Below are 22,047 nucleotides of genomic sequence, written 5' to 3'. Positions count from 1 at the left end.
TAGATGAAAATTTCATGACAACTTAAAGCTGATTAAGAAAGGTAATTTTGATTAAATAAAATTTTAAAAATTGTGACATAAAAATATCAAATAAAACTAAGTTAAAAATATATTTTTGGGAAATATAGCAAATTTCATTGATGCACTCATTTCTGATTAAAATTTATAAAAAAATAAGAACCATTCTCCATTGATAAATAGAAAAGTATCTGAATGAATAGTTTTCATGATATGAAACAGTTTATCTATAGATATGTGAACAACTTGTTTCTAAGAACTACCAACTATAAATATGCAAATTAAAGAAATCTTAAGAATCTATCTCTTACCTATCAGATTGTTAAATAATAAGTATTGAAGGAAATTCAGGGAAATAGACATATTGCTGGACCTATGAATGTAGACAATTATTAAGCAAAGCAATTTGGAATAATACCAAAAAAGGTAAAAACAAACAAACAAAGAAATACTTGTGTTCCCTTTGACTCAACTATTCTACTTCTTGGCATATACTTAAAAAGGTCAAATAAATGAAGAATTTTTTTTCTCTGTATAAAAGAATAGAAGCTAAAGGGATACCTGTCAAATTAAAAAATAGTGGAAGAAATACTACTATATAAATGTAATGGAATACTATTATATGATAAGAATTGAGTAAATAAATGATTTCAAATACATCAACAATCTTACATGAGCAAATATAGACTGCAGAACTAGAAAAAAATATGAAAATCGTAATTTTTGAAGAATTTAAAACTATTGTAGCATGAAATAAGCAGGGAAGAGCTAATTATAAAAGAACAGTAGAACTGCAAAGAAAAATAATTTAAATTGTTATAAGAACTATGATAAATATGCCATCTGTATTTTCAGAGAACCAATGATGAAGCTTTCTATGAATCTCCTCACAGAGTGATTAAGGAGTAAAGGTACAAAATGAGAAAGAAATATTACTTTATTTCAAGTAATAGATGACAGAATATATTAGTCTAGACACTGAGTATATGTTACAAGTAATATTTTTCCTCCAAGATATGTAATGTGAGAGAAAGAGAAAGATAGTATTCTATTAATTAAACAAAGAAATAAAGAAAGAAATAGAAATGGAAAAAAGTGCAAAATCCTACAAATACAGAATATCACATGCACTTTCAGACAAAGTCACTATATTAGTTTTATGGCACCTGAATGTAGGGTATACAAAAAAACCAAAGAGCTGTTCCTGATAAAGATCCTTCCAGAATTTCTTCAGTAACCCATGGGGAAGGAAAGGAAGAAGAGTTGGGAAGAGTTTTTTACTCCAGGTAATTAAATGGGCCAACACATCAAAGGACTAAGCTAGGAGACTGATGAGAGATTTAAATGCCTATTCTGACCATAGTCCTCTTTTCTGTTTCAAAGTTTGCCTCCATAATATTTCACAGGATCAACACCCGCTAAAATCATTCAGAAGTGATAGGGCTGCTTGCATTCCTGAATGTGAGGATCATGCTATGGGGGGAAAATAATAGCAAAAAACAAAAAGTGAGAATTGTTAAGGGACAGATCAATTCTCCAAGAACCACTACAGCTGTGGATTATAGCATCTGAAACAGTTGCCAGGCAACTAACTATGTTTGCTAATACAAGTATTGCTTGTGGACTGTGAAGGAAATAAATTGGAGGCAAAGGGAAGAGGAAACAGGTTAGACAACACAACAGACTCTTAGTCTGAAAGGTCAGAGAATAGCAACTGCCTGTCAGTGTCCTTTTATCATCCTCTCACAAGAGGAGATCCATTCTGCTGGTCTGGGTTGGATCTCCACCTGCTACTATCAGGTGGCTCCTGTGTATTACAATAGCTCCAAGTAGCACAATATTGTTTTTTTTGTTAAATTGAGCATCTCATAGAATAGGTGTAACTTTAAAATAGGTGTATAGTGTAAAAATATAATATCATTTTTTTAACAGAGAGAAAAAGGAATGCTCTAAGTGGACATGTTCTTTGATTTTTAGATGAATCTTGTATCTACAATTTATTTTAGAAATAAAAGTTTGGTACTTGGAATATTTTTTTCCAATAAAACAAAGATAAAGGGTAGATAGCTGCTCTACAAAGTGTATAATATAACTACATGGAATGACATTTTGAAGCACAAGGGCTTCAGTGGCCTAACTAGGTATGTTCATTTGTGGTGGCTCCAGAATGGTATACATTTGGTATCCTGTATGAAGAAGAATTGTGTTAGAATCTCAAAATTTTGAACAGTGAGAATATGGGTTACTCATTTTTTTAAAAAAAATTTCAGCTTTTATAGCTGAATACAATTTAAAAGCATACACCCACACACCCACTAACCCATGGCCACCTATCTTAAAGCATTAATTAGAAGAGAAACAATCATACAAATACATATAATATATGTATATTTAATAAATATATTAAATTATTTAAACATAAGGTAGCTTGTGAGATGAGAGGCTACAGAGAAATAGAGATGGAAAAACAGAATCCCATAGAAAAGAATCATTAAAAAAAAGTTTCAAAACTACAAGTGAAATAGGAAGAATTAGGATGAAAAAAAAATTAGAATACTGTCAGAAGGCTGGTAACTTTTGAGACAAATTAAAATTGTGTCATGAAGTCTATAGCTGAACTTCAAATGAAAGACTGGAAGAGAAATAGTAGAAGTATTGAATGGTAAATGAGAAGAGAAATAAAGTAAGAATAGATATTTTATTATTGCTTGTTTTGTTTTAAAAGAATGGAGGAGAACAGTAAGTATGAAGAAAGGTGGGAGTGAAATTTACTAAGACCTGACCATGTCACATAGCTACTTAGTAAGTTTCACTATTCCTCATTTAATCTATAGTCAACTGTTATTTTATATTTGCTTCATCCTTTTCCACTTGTATTTGTGATCATATAAAATGGAAAATACTTATTAGTATAATAAGATGGATAGAGATGGAAACATAAGGATAATAATCAGATGTATGATATCATTAGTATAGGAGGTTAACCACTTTAAAAAATCGCTTTTTCCTAGGCTGGTTGTTATTTCTTTTGTAATCTATTATCTCAGAGAAATGTCTCAATACTTAATTTTAATTTGTCTCAAAAGATACCAGCATTCTTATAGTTTTCTTGAGAAAGGATTATGTTATATAATATAATTAAGGATTGAGAGGTTAAAATAGTGACCCAGCAACACACAACAGATATTTTTCAAAAGTAGGATTTGGATCCCAGTTTGATAAGCTCTGAAACTAATGTACCACCTAACATGTTGTTGCCTCTTTTCATAAAGTAGGACATATAATGTATTGAAAAATAAATAGAGATATATTGTCATTCCATGCTAAAATAATGATGAGGAGGAGTTTGTGATAAAAGAGATTATAGATCATAGCTGTAAATTAATTCTATGAGTTATTCTAGATCTAAATATTAGCTGTAATTATCTGGTGACCTTGAAAGTTAGGACCTAAAGCAAAAAGATTACTGGACCAGGAACCAAGAAAATTGCGTTTGGAATTTTGCCTGAATACATACTAGATCTGTGACCTTATATAAATCACAAAAGTCAGTTTTTTCAGTTATAAAATATGGAATAATAGTTCTTGACAAATCTTCCTAATAAAAACATATTAAAAATTAAATGGGATAATGGATGTGCTGAAGTATTAGATAGGATAAATGATATTAAGTAATAAGGGATAATCAATAACAACAAACTCTCCTATTCTTCCTCTTTCTACTTTAATGTCCCTCTTGGTTTTTCATCTATCAAGAGATGATGAGAGAGAGTTCACTCCTTTTAATGGCTTATCTGTGGTCCATGGAGAATGATGAAGAAAAGAGTGGGTTCTCTAGGGCCTTGTCCCCATATGACATCACATAAAATCCCTAGAATCATACCCACATGCAGCTTTCAGAGTGACTTGTTTCCCTCTAGAAGGTAGGTCTATTTGCAAAATTGTTGTTTAAGTAGTCATGTAAAAAGCTCTAGTTTTATTACAGGAAAATTGAAATGAATGGGGGGAAATCTCTTCTTCTTGACATTTTTTCTAGGATATTCTCTTTAACATTTTAGGCACTCTGTCATCCACATCTATTTACATAGAGGCAACAAAATATTCTCAATATATCATAGTCCAGGAAGGTTGGTCTAGAAATAGTATTAACAGAAATAATAAAATTCCACTACTCTATATACATATCTCACCCCATGGAAATTAAAAAAAAATTCAATATATAATTATATAAAGGACCTTCATATTACAAAAGAATCATATTCCTTTCCTAATTCCTAATCCTAATTCCATTTGCTAATGGAATTCCTAATTCCATTCCATTTGAATGGAAGGATAAGATTATTAGAGTAATAGGTAGAGTAGAGTAGATGGGTCAATAGGAAATTTAGATAAATATGTATCCTTATTTCTGTGATTTTTCTGTATCTCCCAATTACAAAAAAAAAAAAAAGAAAAAAAAAAAAAAACTTGTTTTCGTGACAGGACATTTGGGACCAATTTGTAACCAGAAAGGCAACTTTTTGAAGCCCATATCTGTTAAAGTGCAAAGCTGAAAAATAGGTAGGTGGGAATATGGTAAGTAGAAAAGTATCATAGAGCAGAAAAAGAACTTTTGGTGTTTCTCCAATTACAACTCCCACTGTCTGGAACTAATTTTCACTTAATTTACTTTAATTAAGAACAATATCTATGTGAAAATTAGTAAAAATATGCAATAAAAGGAAAACTTGCCTGGGCTTCAGAAAATCTTGTTTCCAGTATGCTGTTTCTCTTTGAAGAGTCTTTTCCTTACAGCTTTACCACAATTTCATCCTTTGAAACATGAAATGGTCATTAGATGATTCATGAAATTCATTTCAATTCAAGAATTTGATCTAGCTATTTGAGGTGAATATAAAGCTTTTGAATCCTGGGACAAGTTTAGTTTTTCCTTGGTGTCCCCAGTGCCTAATATACTGCCAAACATATAGTATAGCTCAGTAAAACTTAGTTTAATTGAAGAGGTTTTTTTAAAATTCTTTTTAAAGAGATTCTATGAATAGCTTACACTTTTGCTATCTCCTGTCTGGGGCCCTAGCTGAATATTTAAGTAGAATGGAAACCTGAAAACCTAGTGCAATATTAAACATATTTCAAAAAAGTAAAGGGGTAGAGCTTCTGTACTTCATTACAACAATGGATCACACAGAACTTCCGTCTCCTCATTTTACAGGTAAGTAAACTGATGTCCAGAGAGATGGAAGGATTTACTTCAGGTCACACAGTCCATCATCATTCCTGGAGCACAATAAATACTTAATGTTTAAGATGATATAGACTTTTTGAAAGATATGAAATAAAATTTCTTATCCAACCATCTCATTTTACAATTGAGAAAACAGCCTCAGATGAATTCAGATCCAAAATTATGCAGTTACATAGTTAGTAAGTGATAGTCTGGGATTCATATTTTATGGTTCTAGATGCAATACTTGTTTCTAGTGAAATGATGGTTCCTGGATACCCTGACTTTAAATTGAAGATTCAGCACTTGAATCTTGGTGATACCAATACAAATCCAGTAAATGCTTTTCACTAGCTCACATAACTAAAATTTGACTAAGCACAAATTCTGCCAACAAAAGAAAAAAGTGAACTGGAAGTAGCTTGCAATCCAGTTCCTGAATAAAGGCATATATATATAAAAGAAAGCTTCCCTAAGAAGGATTTTCCCCCCAAAATTGGGCTGTATCCCTCCTCTATATTCCTAAAATGTATTTCTAATATATAATAAAAGTAATAATGCCAAAATATTGATAATATCCTACTAGCTTGGAAAAATAGAACACTAGCTCTCAAGTCAGAGCACTCTGGTCACAGCACAACATCCAAGACTACCTTTATGACAGTGAGCAAGACTTCTAACATCCTTAATATCCTGGAATCTCACTTTTCTCATATGTTAAATGAGGTGTTGTTTGTAGGTCCCTAACAGTTATGATGCTCTGATGTAAATTAAGTTTATTTTGCTTAAGATATCTGGCTAGATATGATAGATCTAATTTCATTAAGGAAAATAGCCATATTCTCCAGTCTGTGCCTCCAGGAAGACTCCCTACCCACACTTGTCTGTGTCAGTAAGGGAAGAATGCCATTCATTTTTTTTCATTCATCCATTTAATATATAATCATTAGTTATTAAACTTCTGTTGTGTATGAATCATTGATATAAATAGTGGGAAAAGCAAGAAGAAATAAAAAGTTCTTATGGTGCTAAGAAAAGTATATTCTCCTAAGAAGATAATTAGATTTTTTTTTTTGGTTTTGTATTCATTTTATGTCAAGTATTAAAGCTTTGACAATTAACTTTTTTTTATCTTTGACATTTGGCTCTATAAGACAAGAAAGTAGTGACTTGAGTCCCAGATTTACCATTTTCTTTTTGTTTGAGCTTGAATCTTTCCCTCCCTGATCTCAAGTTCCACCGTGAGCTTTAAGTTAAAGAAGCTCAGTAATTCTGACACTCCAGTATGAACCTTGTCAGAGCCAGCTGGCTCTGTGTAGGGTAGGTTTCTTGTAGAGCTTTTGTCTCAAAGGCACCCAGAAGATTGAGTTTGTGGAAGCTAGTGTGTCTTTACCATTTAGTATCCTTAGGACCCAGTCTTTCAAAGTGGAAGTTCACATTTAATAGCAAAAACACTGGATTTGGAATTAAAGGAGCTAAGCTTCAATCTTAGTTCTCCTATTTTGTGACATGTCAAAACTGTTTCCTTTATTTAGTATATATTTAGTTAATATTTTCTACATCATGTTTGTTAAATACCATTTAATTTTTTTTTCAGGGCTGATTTTCTAATTCATTTCCACAGTAGCAATCATGGTGACCAATGAGGGAAATCAGAGTTTCGTTGTAACATTCATCCTCTTAGGTTTCTCAGATTATCCAGATCTTCAAGTGCCTCTCTTTCTGATGTTCCTAATCATATATTCTATAACTGTGGTAGGAAATCTAGGAATGATTGGTATCATCCAAATCAACTCCAAACTTCACACCCCCATGTACTTTTTCCTCAGCCATTTGTCCTTTGTGGATTTCTGCTATTCCTCCATCATTGCTCCCAAAATGTTAGTGGATTTACTCATAGAGAATCGAAACATCTCCTTCTCTGGGTGTTTGGTACAATATTTTTTCTTTTGTATTTTTGTGGTGACTGAGGCCTTCCTGCTGGCAGTTATGGCTTATGATCGCTTTATGGCCATTTGCAGTCCTTTGCTGTACACAGTTGCCATGTCCCAGAAACTCTGTACCCTATTGGTGGCTGGGTCATATACCTGGGGTTTGTTCTGTTCTCTTCTACTCACATGTTCTGCTATCAAATTATCATTTTATGGACCTAATATAATTGATCACTTTTTCTGTGAGTTTTCCTTGCTGCTTAACCTCTCTTGTTCCGATACACATTTGAACCAGATGCTGCTTTTCATCTTTGCTACTTTTAATGTGGTAAGCACACTTTTGATTATCTTGGCCTCTTATGCATTTATTTTTGTCACTGTCCTGAAGATGAATTCATCCAGTGGACGACGGAAAGCTTTCTCCACATGTGCTTCTCACCTAATGGCTATCACCATCTTTCATGGGACCATCCTCTTTCTCTATTGTGTTCCTAATTTCAAGAACACTCAGCTTACATTCAAAGTGGCCTCAGTGTTTTATACAGTAGTAATCCCTATGCTTAATCCTCTGATCTACAGCTTGAGAAACAAAGATGTAAAAGAAACACTTGTGAAGTTAATGGATATTAAATTTTTTCTTCATGAGCAAATTTCTCATTAATAAGAAATTCCTAATGAGAAATCTATAGATCTATAGAGCTCCAGTTGAATATATGACTTAGATGAAAAAGTCCATAGAACAATAAAATTATGGGCACATGGAAAAAAAAAAACAACTTGCCAGATTAACATAGAAGAAAATTTCTGACCAAACAATGAATAAATCAGTCTAAGCAAGATAAATGAATAACTTCAGTGAGATAAAATTAAAATAGCTTAGACAAAATGTTTAGTAAAGCTCAGATTAAAAGAGAAATAATTGAGAAAATATTTCAATAAATTTTACTGATTATCATTTTAGATATAGATATATATGTGACTCAGATTTACATAAATAAGAGCCATTTCCTCATTGATAAATGAAAAAAAAAGAAAAATTCCCAGCTTTTTTATATATGCATGAAAGAAATTTTTTCTTTCTTTATTAGTAAAGCTTTTTATTTTCGAAACATATGTATAGATAATTTTTCAACATTGTTCCTTATATAGACTTGTGCTCCAGATTTCGCCCTCCTTTCCCTGCCTCCTTCCCTAGATGGCAAGTAATCCAATATAGATTATACATGTTAAAAAATATACTAAATCCAATATATGTAAACATATTGTACATTTATCTTGCTGCACAAGAAAGATCAGATCAAAAATGAAAGAAAATGAATAAGAAAACAATATGCAAATGAACAACTGTAGAAGGTCACAGATATTGGGGAAACTCTGGGTGAGGTATAAGACCCTTCAGCCCAGAAGGAACCTACTGACAATGTCTGGTTTTGGCTCCCTATCTCCTCTAAGGGCTCTCAACCTTCCTAAGAAGTCAGAGTTCTGACATCCTGTGTTGTGATTGAAGCAGAATGAATACGAGGTGGAAGAGTGATACCAGATAACAAACAATGAAAGCTGTTTATGTGGTCCCATGTACACAGTATGTACTTAGTGCATAGCCAGTTCTGTTGTATTTACATACGGGTATGAGAATATAAAAAAGGGGAAAGAACTGGGAACAAAGAGATTACATTTTCCCACCATCTTCAGGTGTCCTGCCTCATCACTTCTCCATTAAGATGGTATATTTCAACCACCCTGACATTGGGGCTATAGAAAGCAACAGTATGTTTCATCATCCTAACTTAGGGGCTCTAGAAAGCAGGATTCAACAAACAATAACAAAAAGACTGAGAATGTTATGTTATGATCCACACTCAGTCCCCACAGCCCTCTCTCTGGGTGTACATGGCTCTCTTCATCATGGGATCATTGAAACTGGCCTTAATCATCTTGTTGTTGGAAAGTCATATCCATCAGAATAGATTAATATAATATTGTTGTTGCTGCTTACAATGCTCTCCTGGTTCTGCTCATTTCACTTAGCATCAGTTCATGTAAGTCTCTCCAGGCCTCTCTAAAATCATCTTGATGATTGTTTCATATAGAACAATACTATTTCATAGCATTCATATACAATAACCGATTCAGCCATTCTCCAGCTGATGGGCATCCACTCAGTTTCCAGTTTCTTGTCACTATGTAAAGGGCTCCCACAAACATTTTTGCACATGTGGGTCCCTAAAAGAAATAATTCTAAGAAATATCAATTGCAAATACACAAATTAAAGAAATTTTAAGAATCCATGTCATATTAGACTGCTAAAGATGATAAAAAAGGTAAATAGTGAAGGTAATGCAGAAAAATTCACATAGTAATGTATTGTTGATAGAACTTACATATATTGAGGAGGCAGAGAGATATAGAGACTGAGACAGAGAGAAAGACAAAGATAAAGAGAGACAGATAAGAAAAAAGATTTATCATAAAAATAATAAAAAAATAAACTGAGAGGGTATGATTGGTAAATAAGTCAGATAATCCATCAAATGTGTACTTAAAATGAAAACTGTGATGCTAGCAAGGAATTAAATTATACAACAAAAAAATTCCATTTCAAGAAATCATATAGTAGAAGAATTATGTCCATGAGTATCCTTTCCTTTGCTTCCTTGTATGTTATTCTTTTGCTCTCTGTTTTGTACTTTTTTTATCCCCCTCTCCTTTTCACCATGCTCCTAAGTAGGCTACAGTTAAGTATGTATGTGTGTGTATGTGTGTGTATTCACACACATACATACATATTCATATATACTCAGACACAATATTTATAGATACAAATTTACCTCTTTGTAAACATGCATCTAGAACAATATTAATATGGCTGACATTTAATGTAGATTTCTCTCTTGATTGAATCTTTAAGTTTAACTTTGTCTAAAATCAATGATTATTAGTCATACTTTTTATTTCTATTAAATTCTACTTCAGATCATTGTAGTACCTGGATATTTTTTGTTTTCTTTTCTTGCTATTTCTTCTACTTTAATTCTTCTCTTTAATTTGTTTTGCTATTATTTAGCCTTTCCCCACCCAGGAATTCCTCCCTCATTTTCTCTTCCCACCATTTCCTTCTCTCCTTATCCCATTCCCATTAATCTACAAATCTTGCTGTACTCCTGTTAATATAAACACCCTTTTGTACCTGACCTTATCATATACTACTCTTCCTTTCATTTATCCTTTTGCCATTAATTTAGATACCTTATGCCCACTACCATAACTCTACACACATTTCTGTGCCCCACTTTATCCTTCATCTTTTATTCATTAATCTAGACCCCTTGCTCCATAGACACAAATCTGCACATCCTTCCATACGCCTCCTTATCCTATTCCCTTTTCTTTTATTTCTTTGTAGATTTTGGAGAATGCTATAAGTGTTATGTTATGCATGTATTGTTGCCTATTAAATCCATTCCTCATATGAGTAGATTTTCAGAACTACAAGTCCTCCTGCCCTTTTAATGCCTCTGTGTCTATTCTTCATTTGTATAACATGATTGTTATTTTTTTTCTTTTCCTATGTAGTTTCATTTGTAACAATTAGATTACCCTCAATTGTACCCCTATTCTTCCTTTGTGTTACCTAATTACTGATGTTAATCAAACATATGTATACTTTTCCATCTAAAAACCATAAACAATTTGTCCATATTAAGTGCTTTTAAATTAAGTTTTGATATGTTAAAGTTTATATTAAGTATGGATTAGGTTGAAAGTCCTGAAATCTGCACATTCACTGAATGTCCTTTTTGTTTTCTTTCAGTCACTATTTTGGATTTTTATCATTTTGTTGGATAGGATATTTTTGGACACAGGTCTAGTTCTTTTGATTACTAGTATGCGTGATTCCAGGAGCAATGATGTTTTATTGTAGCTGTTGATAAACAGTGTACAATTCTAATTAAAGCTCCAGCTTGCTTGAATTGTTTTCTTGTTTCTTGATTTTTTTTTTTCTCTTTCATCTATGGGTTGCAAAATTTACCAATAATATTCCTATGTGTTTTCCAAGAGGGATCTCATTAGAGTGTTGATCAGTTTGTTTGTTTTTTTTTTTCTATTTCTACTATGTTCTATCTGTCTAGAAGACAATCTTCTAGGATTATTTGTCAAGGTTGTTTTTTTTTTTTTTTTTTTTTTTTTTTGGTCACAGCTTTCAAGTAGTGCAATTATTGTTGTATTTTCTCTTCTTGATTTGTTCTCCAGATCTGTGGTTTTTCTGCTAGATTATCTCAGATTATCTTGCCTTTTTTCCCCATTATTTATATTTGTTTTATTATTTCTTAGACTCTTATAGCTTCACTGGCTTCCCCTTGCCCAATTCTAATTTTCAAAGAATTATTTTCTTCTTTGATATTCTATATATTTTCCCTTTCCCCATAATATTCTTAGATTTTTTTGGATACTTTTTTATTATTGTTTAAATTTTTGCTCAATTTCTTTTATTTGATTTTTAAAATCTTTTTTGAGTTTTTCTATAAATTTTCTCTGGGCAGGGAACCACTCAACATTATTCATTGGAATAAAAGAGACTTTAAAAAAAGAGGCTAAAAAAAAAAAAACTTCACTTTCTCTTCTGAAGATAAACCCTATGTTTCCTATTCCCATAGAAAATTTCTATGGTTGGGTTCTTTCTTCCATTTGCATTATTTTTTTAATGAGAGGCATTATTGTAAGTACCTTTAATAATGGGGTGGCAGATAATGCTTCTGGTTTCACTTGAGTGAGCTCTGCCCTCAAACCTGCAACCTTAGATCAAGAGTTCTCCACTTCTGCAAGCACCCACAGCCAGCAGCCTCCTGCACCCAGTCTCCACCCTTACCTGGTTCCCTCTGACCCAAGGCCTTGTTTCAGCAGCACAGCTGTGTCTGGCATTCCAGATCAGCCAAGGTTACCTCAGACTGCTAGGACTGGGACCCGTGACTCTATGAGCTGTCCAACAGGTAAAAGGTCCTATGGTCCTGGCTGAGGCTCTCTCAGTCCCCAGCCAGCCCTGATAATCCCAATTTGTTTGTGCTGGAACACAGCTATCCCGGAAGCATTTGTACTTCACTCAAGCTAATGCCCCACACCTGGGGATTTTCTTCTTATTTTCTAGAGTGTCCAGTTCTGTCCCAGGACTTCTTTGTTTTGCACTTCCCTATGTTCGCCCTGAGGCTCAAATTTGTTCTATTTATGGGGGAAATCTGGAGAGCTTGAAATTTAGTGACCCACTCCACCACCTTCTCAGGATCCTTTCTACAACTTCTTTTAAAAAATAATATACTTTGGAAGGTTCAGAATCATTGGGATTTTCTTTAGCTTCAGGAAAGTCAAAATAATTTCAGTAACCTTTCTTCTGATATTCCATGGATTTTGTTTTGTTTTTTTGTTTGTTAGTTTGTTTTGTTTTTTTTACTTTGAGAAGAGAATCCAGGGAACTTGGAGATTCTAAGTTACATGGTTCAAAGGTTAACAGAAACTCATTAACATTCAGGCCTCAAAGGCTAGAGACAAAGATATAAGAATCATACTATTAACCCAGTCTCTGATTCCAGAGTGTTTCATCTCCTTTTGCTTGGGTCAGTGAAAAATAATGTCTTTGTTTTTTTAAAGAATGCAAAAACTTTATTCATCTCTCCATCCCTGTATCTATTAAAAATATGAATTAATTAAATTCTATATATTTGCAATAGATTTTATTAGATGTGAGGAATCCAATCATTAAAAATTATAATAGACCCCATTCTCTTATCTCTCAACCCAGAGATGGCAACATGCTTAAGTGCTATGGTCTTCATGCAGCTAGAAAGCCCCACAGCCACAGTAGAGAAAAGAAATAGCATGACAAATGATACAAGAAAGATCTTTTGGGCACTACCTTGTAGGCAGACTCATTTGAAGCATTGTAGAGGGCCACAACTCTGGAGAGGTGTACTTGAAACAAGTGTTAGCTCAGTGTGATTGATGAGATGATGGTTCTCTAGTTCACATACACTTAGTACTTAGCATGATGATGTAATGGTTCTCTAGTTCACACATACTCAGTATACTGTAATGGTGTAATTATAATAGGGTATTTAAACTGGGGCCAAAGTCTGACCTAGGGGGAGACTGGTTGAGACTGGCAGACTGGCAAGCTGCTGGAGAAAACTGGGAGCAGTCAGTCAGACTGTGAATCAGACTACTGGGAGGATACTGAGACTGGGTCAGATTAAGACTGAGTCTATGAGACTCAGATACAGATACAGATACAGACTGTGTAAGAGACAATCAAGACTTTGGACTTTATTCTTGTCCATTCTAGTGGTGTCTATCCTGCTGAGACCAAGGCCCTTCTGGAGGATCTTCAGAAAGCCGCCCAGACATTACAAAGGAGCATTCCATATAAGAGGGATTAATTTAGGAAAAGTTGATATGGAAGCCAAGTAGTTCAATTATAACATCAGGAAGTATATGAGAGTTCAGCCAATTAAAAATGGCAAATAAATAAATAATGAAATAAAAACAAACAAACAAATACATAAATAAAAAGGTAGATAGATGAATAAATAAATAATTAGATAGATAGATGATAGATAGATAGATAGGTAGGTAGATAAATCCCTCTTTTTCTTCCTAATTATGGCTAGCTTGTGTTTTATTGAGGAAAACGATTGAGTTTTGATTGTTGGATTGGGTAAACAAGGTCATACCATTGGTGATATTACTTTAGTCTGTTTCAAGATCATAAAGGTTGTAAATGTTTCTCTTCTGGTCTTGTTAAAACAGCAAGAAGAAAAGACCAGGATCATAAAAAAGTATTATGTTTTTATCATAGTAAAACATTTTCATGTAAGAAAAAATACAGCCTATCCTGAGAAAGAATATATTTTGAATGCAGGAATACCACAAAAAGATGCTATAATTTTATAAACACTAGGATAATAGTAAAAAAAAAGTTATTCAGATAAAATATTATCTGAAATCTGAAAATAAAAGGACATTGATTGAGTGGCCTGGAAATTGTAGTGAGGATCAAAAAAGAATGTATAAACCCTTTTTTCTAGTAACTGAAAACTGAATGGCTGCCTATCAGTTGGGGAATGTCTGAAAAAGTTATGGTATTAGATGTAATGGAATATTATTGTTCTATAAGAAACGATAAGCAGGATGATTTCAGAAAGACCTAGAAGGTCTTACATGAACTGATGCTAAATGTAATGAGCAGAACCAAGAGATCATTATACACAGAAATAACAAGATTATGTAATGATCAACTCTGATAAACATGCTCATTTTAACAATGAGGTGATTTCAGGTCAATTCCAATAGATTTGTGATGGAGATAGCATCTGCATCCAGAAAAAGGATTCTGAGGACTGAGTGTGGATCACAACATAGTATTTTCATCTTTTTATTGTTGTGTTTGATGTATAATAATGGGAACCTTTGTCTACAGTTTTTCAGGCACTATATCCAATAGTTATAAAAATATGACCTAGCAATACCACCACTAGGTCTGTGTCCCAACTTTATTTTTTAAAAAAGCAAAAGAAAAAAAAATGTATATAAATACAAAAAATATGTATAGCAGCTCTTTCCTTGGGGCAGAGAATTGGAAATTGAGATATCCATCAATGGCCGAACAATTTCTGGTGTACATTTATGATGGAATACTATTGTGCTATAACAAATGATGAGCAGGATACTCTCAGAAAACCCGAGCTGATGCAAAGTGAAATATACTGCATACAAAGTAACAGCAATATAGTAAGATGATATAACCATGAATGATTTAGCTATTCTCAGCAGTACAATGATCTAAGACAAATCTGAAGGACTATGACAAAAAAAATACAATCTATCATCAGAGAAAGGACTGATGATGTCTGTATACTAATAGAAACATACTTTTTCTTTTACTTTATTTTTCATGAGATTGTTTTCTTTGTTTATGTTTTCTTTTACAACATGACTATTATCGAAATATTTTACACAACTAATAATGTATGATCTTTATCAAATTGCTTCCCTTCTTAATGATGAGGTGTGGGGTTAGAGAAAGGGAAAGGATCTGGAACTCAAAGTTTTTTTTTTTAATGTTAAATTTTTTTATCTGAAACTAGGGGGATTTCCTTAAATTAAATTTAATTAAAAGAAATAAAAAAAATTAAGTTTAATTAAAATAAATTTAAAAATTCAAAGCAAAAACTTGTAAATCTAAAGTATATGTGTTATAGTTGTTGTTTATAAAATATATGTAAGCCTAGAGTCATAATGTTTCCTAACGACCAACAAATAAAGCTCCAGTCAGAAAATATATCCAGTGTCTTACTCATGATGGAGAAAGACTTTAATGTGCAAATACTATTTAAAGGGCATGTCCTCAAATCAAATATTCCTCACTTGTGATCACTGGTTTAAATTTTTTTTTCCAATTTCTAATCACTGAAGTTTAAATTGGAGATTCCCTAGTACTAACAGACCATGGCTTGGGTAAAACAAATTCCTGATACTGTTAGCATTTGACACACACAGTGGGGAAGACTAGTAATTTTGAAGAAAGTAGGAAATGAGACCACTGCTTTGGATGACTTCTGATAGTCATTCTACCTCTAAATATTTTCTGTCATTATCTGATTATCTTGGAAGTCAGGGAGGAAAAAAGAACATATCAAAAAAGTTACTATACTAGGAAGCAATAGATTTGGGTTTAGATACTGGTCTGAATACTTACTAACTCTGCCACTGGGAAAGTTACGTGAGTCACAATTCAGTTTTCTCATCTGTACAATGGGGAATAAGAATTCTCAAGTCTTTCAAGTAAGGTCATTGTAAAACTCTATTGAGATAATTGATATGCTAGAGCTTTTCAAATAACTATAATTTTTAAGAAATTATTAATATTATATATAAATTAAACATGTAAATAATAACGCTTCTCCTATTTCAATATTCCTCTTGATTTTTTCTTTTATCATGATGACATCAGAGATAATTCACTGTTTTTAATTGCCTATCTGTGGTCCTTGGAGAATAATAAAGTAGAGAAGGAATTCTCCAGGGCCTTGTCCCCAGAGGACAACACAGATAAAAGATTCTTAGAATCATGCCCACCTGTAGCTTTCAGAGACAGGAGAGTGACTTTTCCCCCTCCAGAAGGTAAGTTTTTCACAATGGAGTTGTTTGAATCATCATGCAAAAAGCTCTAGGATTTCTTTCTAAAAAAGCAATATTAGAAAGGGAAATGTTTCTCTCTTCCTTTTGGTCATTTTCCTAAAAATATTATTTTACTTGTAATGTCCAGTAACATTGTAATCCACACCTATTTACACAGAAGCAATAAAATATTATCAATGTATCAAAGTTGTCAAGGTTTGATAGAAGTAGGACCCATAAAGACAACATGTAAAGGATAGAATTGCTAGATTTATGCCCTTCGGTAAGTAAATTTGTCTCTTTGTGTCTCAATTTTTTCATCTGTAAATGGAAGACACAAAACTACATGATCTCTAAACTTTCTTTCAACTTTAAATCCCACTCTTCTCTTTACATTTCTAGGGCCATGGAAGTAACATATTAGAATGTAAATTCATGAAGAATGTAAAAATTGTAAAGGAAATATATTTCTCCCATGTTTAGCATTACAATGGGAGGAAGAGACAATTGAAGTAATAGGTAAAATAGATTGGACAGTGGGACAGCTAAATATTGATTTGCAATTTTTTTGGTAATTTTGCTGCTTCTCCAAACAAAACGGGATTATTTTCATCAGAGAACCTTTGGAGACAAGGCATTGATCAGAACATCTATTTTTTTCTCCTTTCTTTTTTTTTCTCTTTCTTTCTTTCTTTCTTTCTTTCTTTCGACCAATTCATTTTAATACACTTGGGAAAATGGATCACACAATGAAGAATTAACTTGGAAGCCTATTAAAATAAATTTAAGGTGGGTCAAAGAATCAAAAAAAATCATATGTAACATTAGAAAACAGAGTATCAAACTGTGAAGGGGAATTTTGCCTGTGAAGGCAAAATGTAGCCTTAGAAATCTCCAAACAAGGTCTATCATTCACTTATATTAACATAAAATATTCACTGAAATATCACAGAAAAAACTGTTTATTAATCCAGTAAATATCAGCATTAATGAAGCAACAACAACAACAACAACAAAAATACTGAGACAAATGTTCAGTAGGAAACTACTTGTTTTACAGTCTTGAATCAATATGTATAACTTACTTATATATAATTACTGTGGCAGTTATCTACCATTACATAGATAACTTATTCCTCAAGGTGAAGGTATTTACCTAAAACATCTAAGAAACTAAAATGATTCCAAAAACAGCTTTTACATCATCTATCCTTAAACCTCCTTATACTTGAGTTAGATATTACTGCAAGACAACACAAAGTTGTCATAGTGAGAAGGGAAGCCTTGGGATAAATGTAGGAATTGTCATTTCAATTAAAACGGAAGGCTGATTAATAGATATATAGGTTTGTATTGAGCAAAAAAGTGTCAGAGAGCAAGAGGAAACTTTTGGTGTCTCTTCAAAGACACTGCCCTCTGTCTAGCGTAACCTCCACTGAAATTAAGAACCAGAAATATCTAACAATTAGCAAAAAATAGAATAAAAAAGAGACTTGCATGGACTACAGAAAACATTTTCCCAGAAAGCAATCTTTCTTTGAAGAGAACTTTGTTCTTCCAAGTTCATTACAATTCTCCCCCATTCTCCCTAACCCCAGCATGAAATTGTCATTAATGATTTAGCTTAATTATTTCAATTCACAGAGTATGACTAGCTTTCAGAATTTAATGTAAAATTTTTAAAAGCTGGAATAATTTCAGTTTTATCTTTGTCTCTATTGCTTAATATAATACCAAACACATAGTATAGCTTAATAATAAATTTAATTGAATGTTTCTAAGAGATTTCTTAAAACAGTCTCTTTAAAGTAATATGATTTTTATGAAACAAAGGTGTTTTGTGTGAATAGCTGACTTGTTAGTAGATTCCTGTTATTAGACTGGCTGGGACCCCAGTTGGATATTAAAGAAGAGTGAAGGCTTCTAACCCTGATGTAACATTGAACTGTACTTTAAGAAAGAGAAGGAATAGGTCATTACAACAGACCAAAGAGGGAAATAACCCTCCCCTCATTTTACAGGTACAAAAGCTGAAGCCCAGAGAGATAGAAGCATTTGCTTCAGATTACACTGCTTATCATCTTTCCTAGACCATAGTATGTGCTTAATGTGTAAGGTCATATAAATATAAGCAAAAGAAAAAAAGTTAGACAGATTTTTATCCAAATATATTTTATTAAAAAAAATGAGCCTGAAAGAAGTTAATGCTTTATCCAAAGTAATATAGATATGTAGTTGGCAAGTGACAAGTTGAGATTCATGTTCTTTAACTCTAAATACTATACTTGCTGTTTCCAATTTAATGAAGAACTCTAGATAAAGTGAATTAAAAAAATATTCAAGAGTTGATCTTGGTCTCTCCAACCTAAATACAGTGTACACACTACATCATGCAACAAAAACATTGCTGAGCAAAGATTCTGTCAATGAAAGAAAGGTGTGGATTGGAACAGATTGCAATTTAATTCCTGAACAAGGCACTCAAAATGAAAGCTTCTCTAAGTAGGAATTCTCTCCAGAACTAGGTTCTGTCACTTCTCTGTGCACCTAGAATAGACTGCGAGTATAGAATATATGATAATATTACGACAATATTCTCCCAGCTTTAGTAAAGTGGGAAAAAAAAGATGACTTTGATTGCAACATAGCATCCAACACTACCTGTGTGATAAAGAACAAATCTTTTGACATTTTTGGTCTCATTTTTCTGATCTGTCAGATTAGATGGTTCAACTAGATTTTTATGTGTGGTCCCTCATAACTTTTGATCTCCATTTCTGTGAAGTAAATGAAGTTTATTTCTCTCAGGAAGCCTGATCAAAGATGTTACCATTTCAGTAAGGAAGTCAGTGAGAGTTCTGGAAATATCCATATCCTACATGTTGCACCCCCTGGAAGTACCCTCTCACTTGTCAGTTTCAGCAAAGGAAGAAATCATTTATTTTTATTTATTAATTCATTCATTTAATACATAAGCATTATTTGCTAAGCATCTACTAGGTGAAATACTGATATAAATCATAGGAATACCAAGAAAACAAACAAATGCATGCTACAGTGCTTAGAAAATTATATTCTCCAAGAGAGATAATTTGATAATAATTGTTTTAGTTTGGGATTCATTTTATTTCATGTTTGAGCAAAGATTTGGTTTTTCTTTGAAACAATTGCCTATAAGGTAAGAAGGTGGTAAAAATTTGCTATTTGCTAGATCTTGCTTTCCCATTTTTCATCTTCCACCAGTCAATTCTGAATTCTGTCAGAGCCAGTTGGCTCTGTGTATGCTGGGTTTCTGGTAGACACATTTTTCCTCAGAAGCACCCAGCATAGTGAGTCAGTTAGAGTTGTGCCATACCTATTTCCCATCCTTAGGAGATAGTCTTTGAAAGGACCAAATTACGAACACAATTTTAGTAGCAAAAAGACTGGATTTGGAATCACAAAAGTTATGCTTTAATACCATTTCTCCTACTGTGACATTCCGAGATTCAGTTTCTTCAAATTGTAAAATGATTTAGGTTGAAGTGTATGTTCCATAAGGGCTCTTCTAGAATTTTATCATTTTATCCAATAAATCTATTTTTTAAGACACACTAATACATATTTACATAGTTTCAGTAGGAGTTTCCATCTTAAACACAACAGGAATCCATCTTTCTGAAATATCTATCTGTTGCCTCAATCCAATGACTCATTAAATCAGAGCCCTCCCAGATTTGAGAAATAAAAATATATCTGTTGAAAATCCATATTTTCATATCAAGGGTAGAAGAATTGTTTCCTCAGTGGAATACTTGAAAAAATCTTAAATTTTCATTGCGATGAGGGTCTGTGTCAATTTTCTTTCTATCATATGACTCTAGTGATGTGTTGTTAAATATCTAATAAAATAAAATATACTGAATGTACTTTTAAGTACAATTTGTTTTATTAAGACTCTAAGACATTTTCCCTCTGTGACCATCACTTTCCTTTTTATGTAAAAAAGGATCTGTAGATAGCAAATTATTTCACAGCTTTATAACTTTTCAATCATTACTCTCAATGGGATTACATCTTTGAGCCACAGTCATGAGTGTGTTATATTAGCACTAATAAGACCCATCTCAAAAGAATTAAGCTAATTTAGTTGGACTATTTAATAAAATCATTTAACATCGTTATTATAATCTATATATTATGTTTCTGTTATAGGCAGCAATAACAAAGGCCTGAAATGTGAGCTAAAATTTATGTAAATAGTTTGGAAGGAAATATAAAAAGGGACTGCTTGTAAAAATAATCTATGCATGACAGAAAACTTGGAGGCATATGTACCAGGATGAATGAGAGGAGGGAATTGAAAAGTTTTGAATATTCTAGAACATTGACATGAATCTAATAAATTCAATAAATCAACGTGGATTTATAAATTGCTTACTAGATAAAAGATACAGTGCGAAGAATGGGTGGATGAACAGAACAATACACATGCAACAAAATCTGTAACATTGTCTTACCTAATGAATCATTTTGGCGGGGGGTGGTAATTTGTATAGTATCAAAGGATACACAGCAAATAAATACGAGATACTTTAGGCAAAAGGAATAAACAACTTAGTGTAAGAGGAAAGATCTCATGTGAGAGATGCCCTTGAACCTCTGATTTAAATAAACCTATTGAAAGGTGAGAATGAAGAATATTCTAGCCCAACAATATTAAATTTAAAGACTGTATCATTAAATGAGTTATAAAAAAATTCATAAAAAGCTGCTCCATTTCTCATCAATTTTTTCCCTTCACAGGAGCGAAAAAATTCCTTTAGGGTAATTAGAAAATGAATCATTCCACCTCATATCAGTCTCCTACTTTGGAGAACAGTGAGAAATATCATTCTCAGGCCTGAAATTTCTAATATTCTGTAGAGATTTTATCCTAAAACTAGAGTTCTAAGCCTGCTGATAATCAACCTAAATTCATCTTTCAAGGATTAACAAACTCTCTCTTGGTCATTTATTCCCCCTTACAATGAATCTCCAACTTTCACTGTTAGCTTCCTTATGTCCATCTTCCTCCTTTCATATGTCCTAATATTCTATGTTAAAGAAACTCATTCCTTCTACAAAGTTTTCTGAATTTTTATTCTTAGGTAATTTAATTTTGTACGAAATGTTTCATTGACTCCTGTATCACTCTGCCATCTCTTCTTCTTTGACCTTAACTCAAATTATGTGTTCCATCCATTAAAAATTCTAGTTGCTTTTGTCATTATTGATATTACTTTGCATGGCATCACAGGGAAAAGTAGGAAAAAGTAAAATTGATTAAAAATCAAAGGGGTAGATGTGGCATGTGCTAACATTTAGAGCTATCATACACACACACACACACACACACACACACACACATATATATATATATATATATATATATATATATATATACTTACACATATGTATGCAAACACACTCAAACACACATATATTAAGTAGACCTTAATCAGTGTTAGTGCTTCTTCCTGAGATCTTCACTCTTTGTAAATGTCCATTAGACTCCCAGCATCCTTGAAAACAACTAATGTATCTGAGTATAATTTGTTTTGTTTTTACTTTATATCCTCAATGAGTATCATAATGCCCTGCAAAAATAAGCATTTAAAACTTTTTTTGAATACCATTTAAAATTGATTTCATTACTGACTTTCTAATTCTTTTCCCCAGCATGAATT

At 32.6% G+C, this 22,047-nt stretch overlaps 1 protein-coding gene across 1 annotated transcript; it reads left to right on the top strand.

Annotated features, from left to right (window-relative positions):
- The first annotated feature begins 6,874 nt into the window (after positions 1–6,874).
- LOC100913546 (olfactory receptor 5D18-like) lies at positions 6,875–7,834 on the top strand. The gene has a single exon (XM_003773817.1). It carries the CDS (start codon positions 6,875–6,877, stop codon positions 7,832–7,834), a length of 960 nt encoding a protein of 319 aa, XP_003773865.1.
- The last annotated feature ends 14,213 nt before the right edge of the window (positions 7,835–22,047 follow it).

This window comes from Sarcophilus harrisii, chromosome 6, assembly GCF_902635505.1.
Source record: "Sarcophilus harrisii chromosome 6, mSarHar1.11, whole genome shotgun sequence".
NCBI classification, from domain to species: Eukaryota; Metazoa; Chordata; class Mammalia; order Dasyuromorphia; family Dasyuridae; genus Sarcophilus; species Sarcophilus harrisii.
Note: the sequence above shows the minus strand (reverse complement) of the source record. Positions and strands in the feature narration are given on the sequence as shown.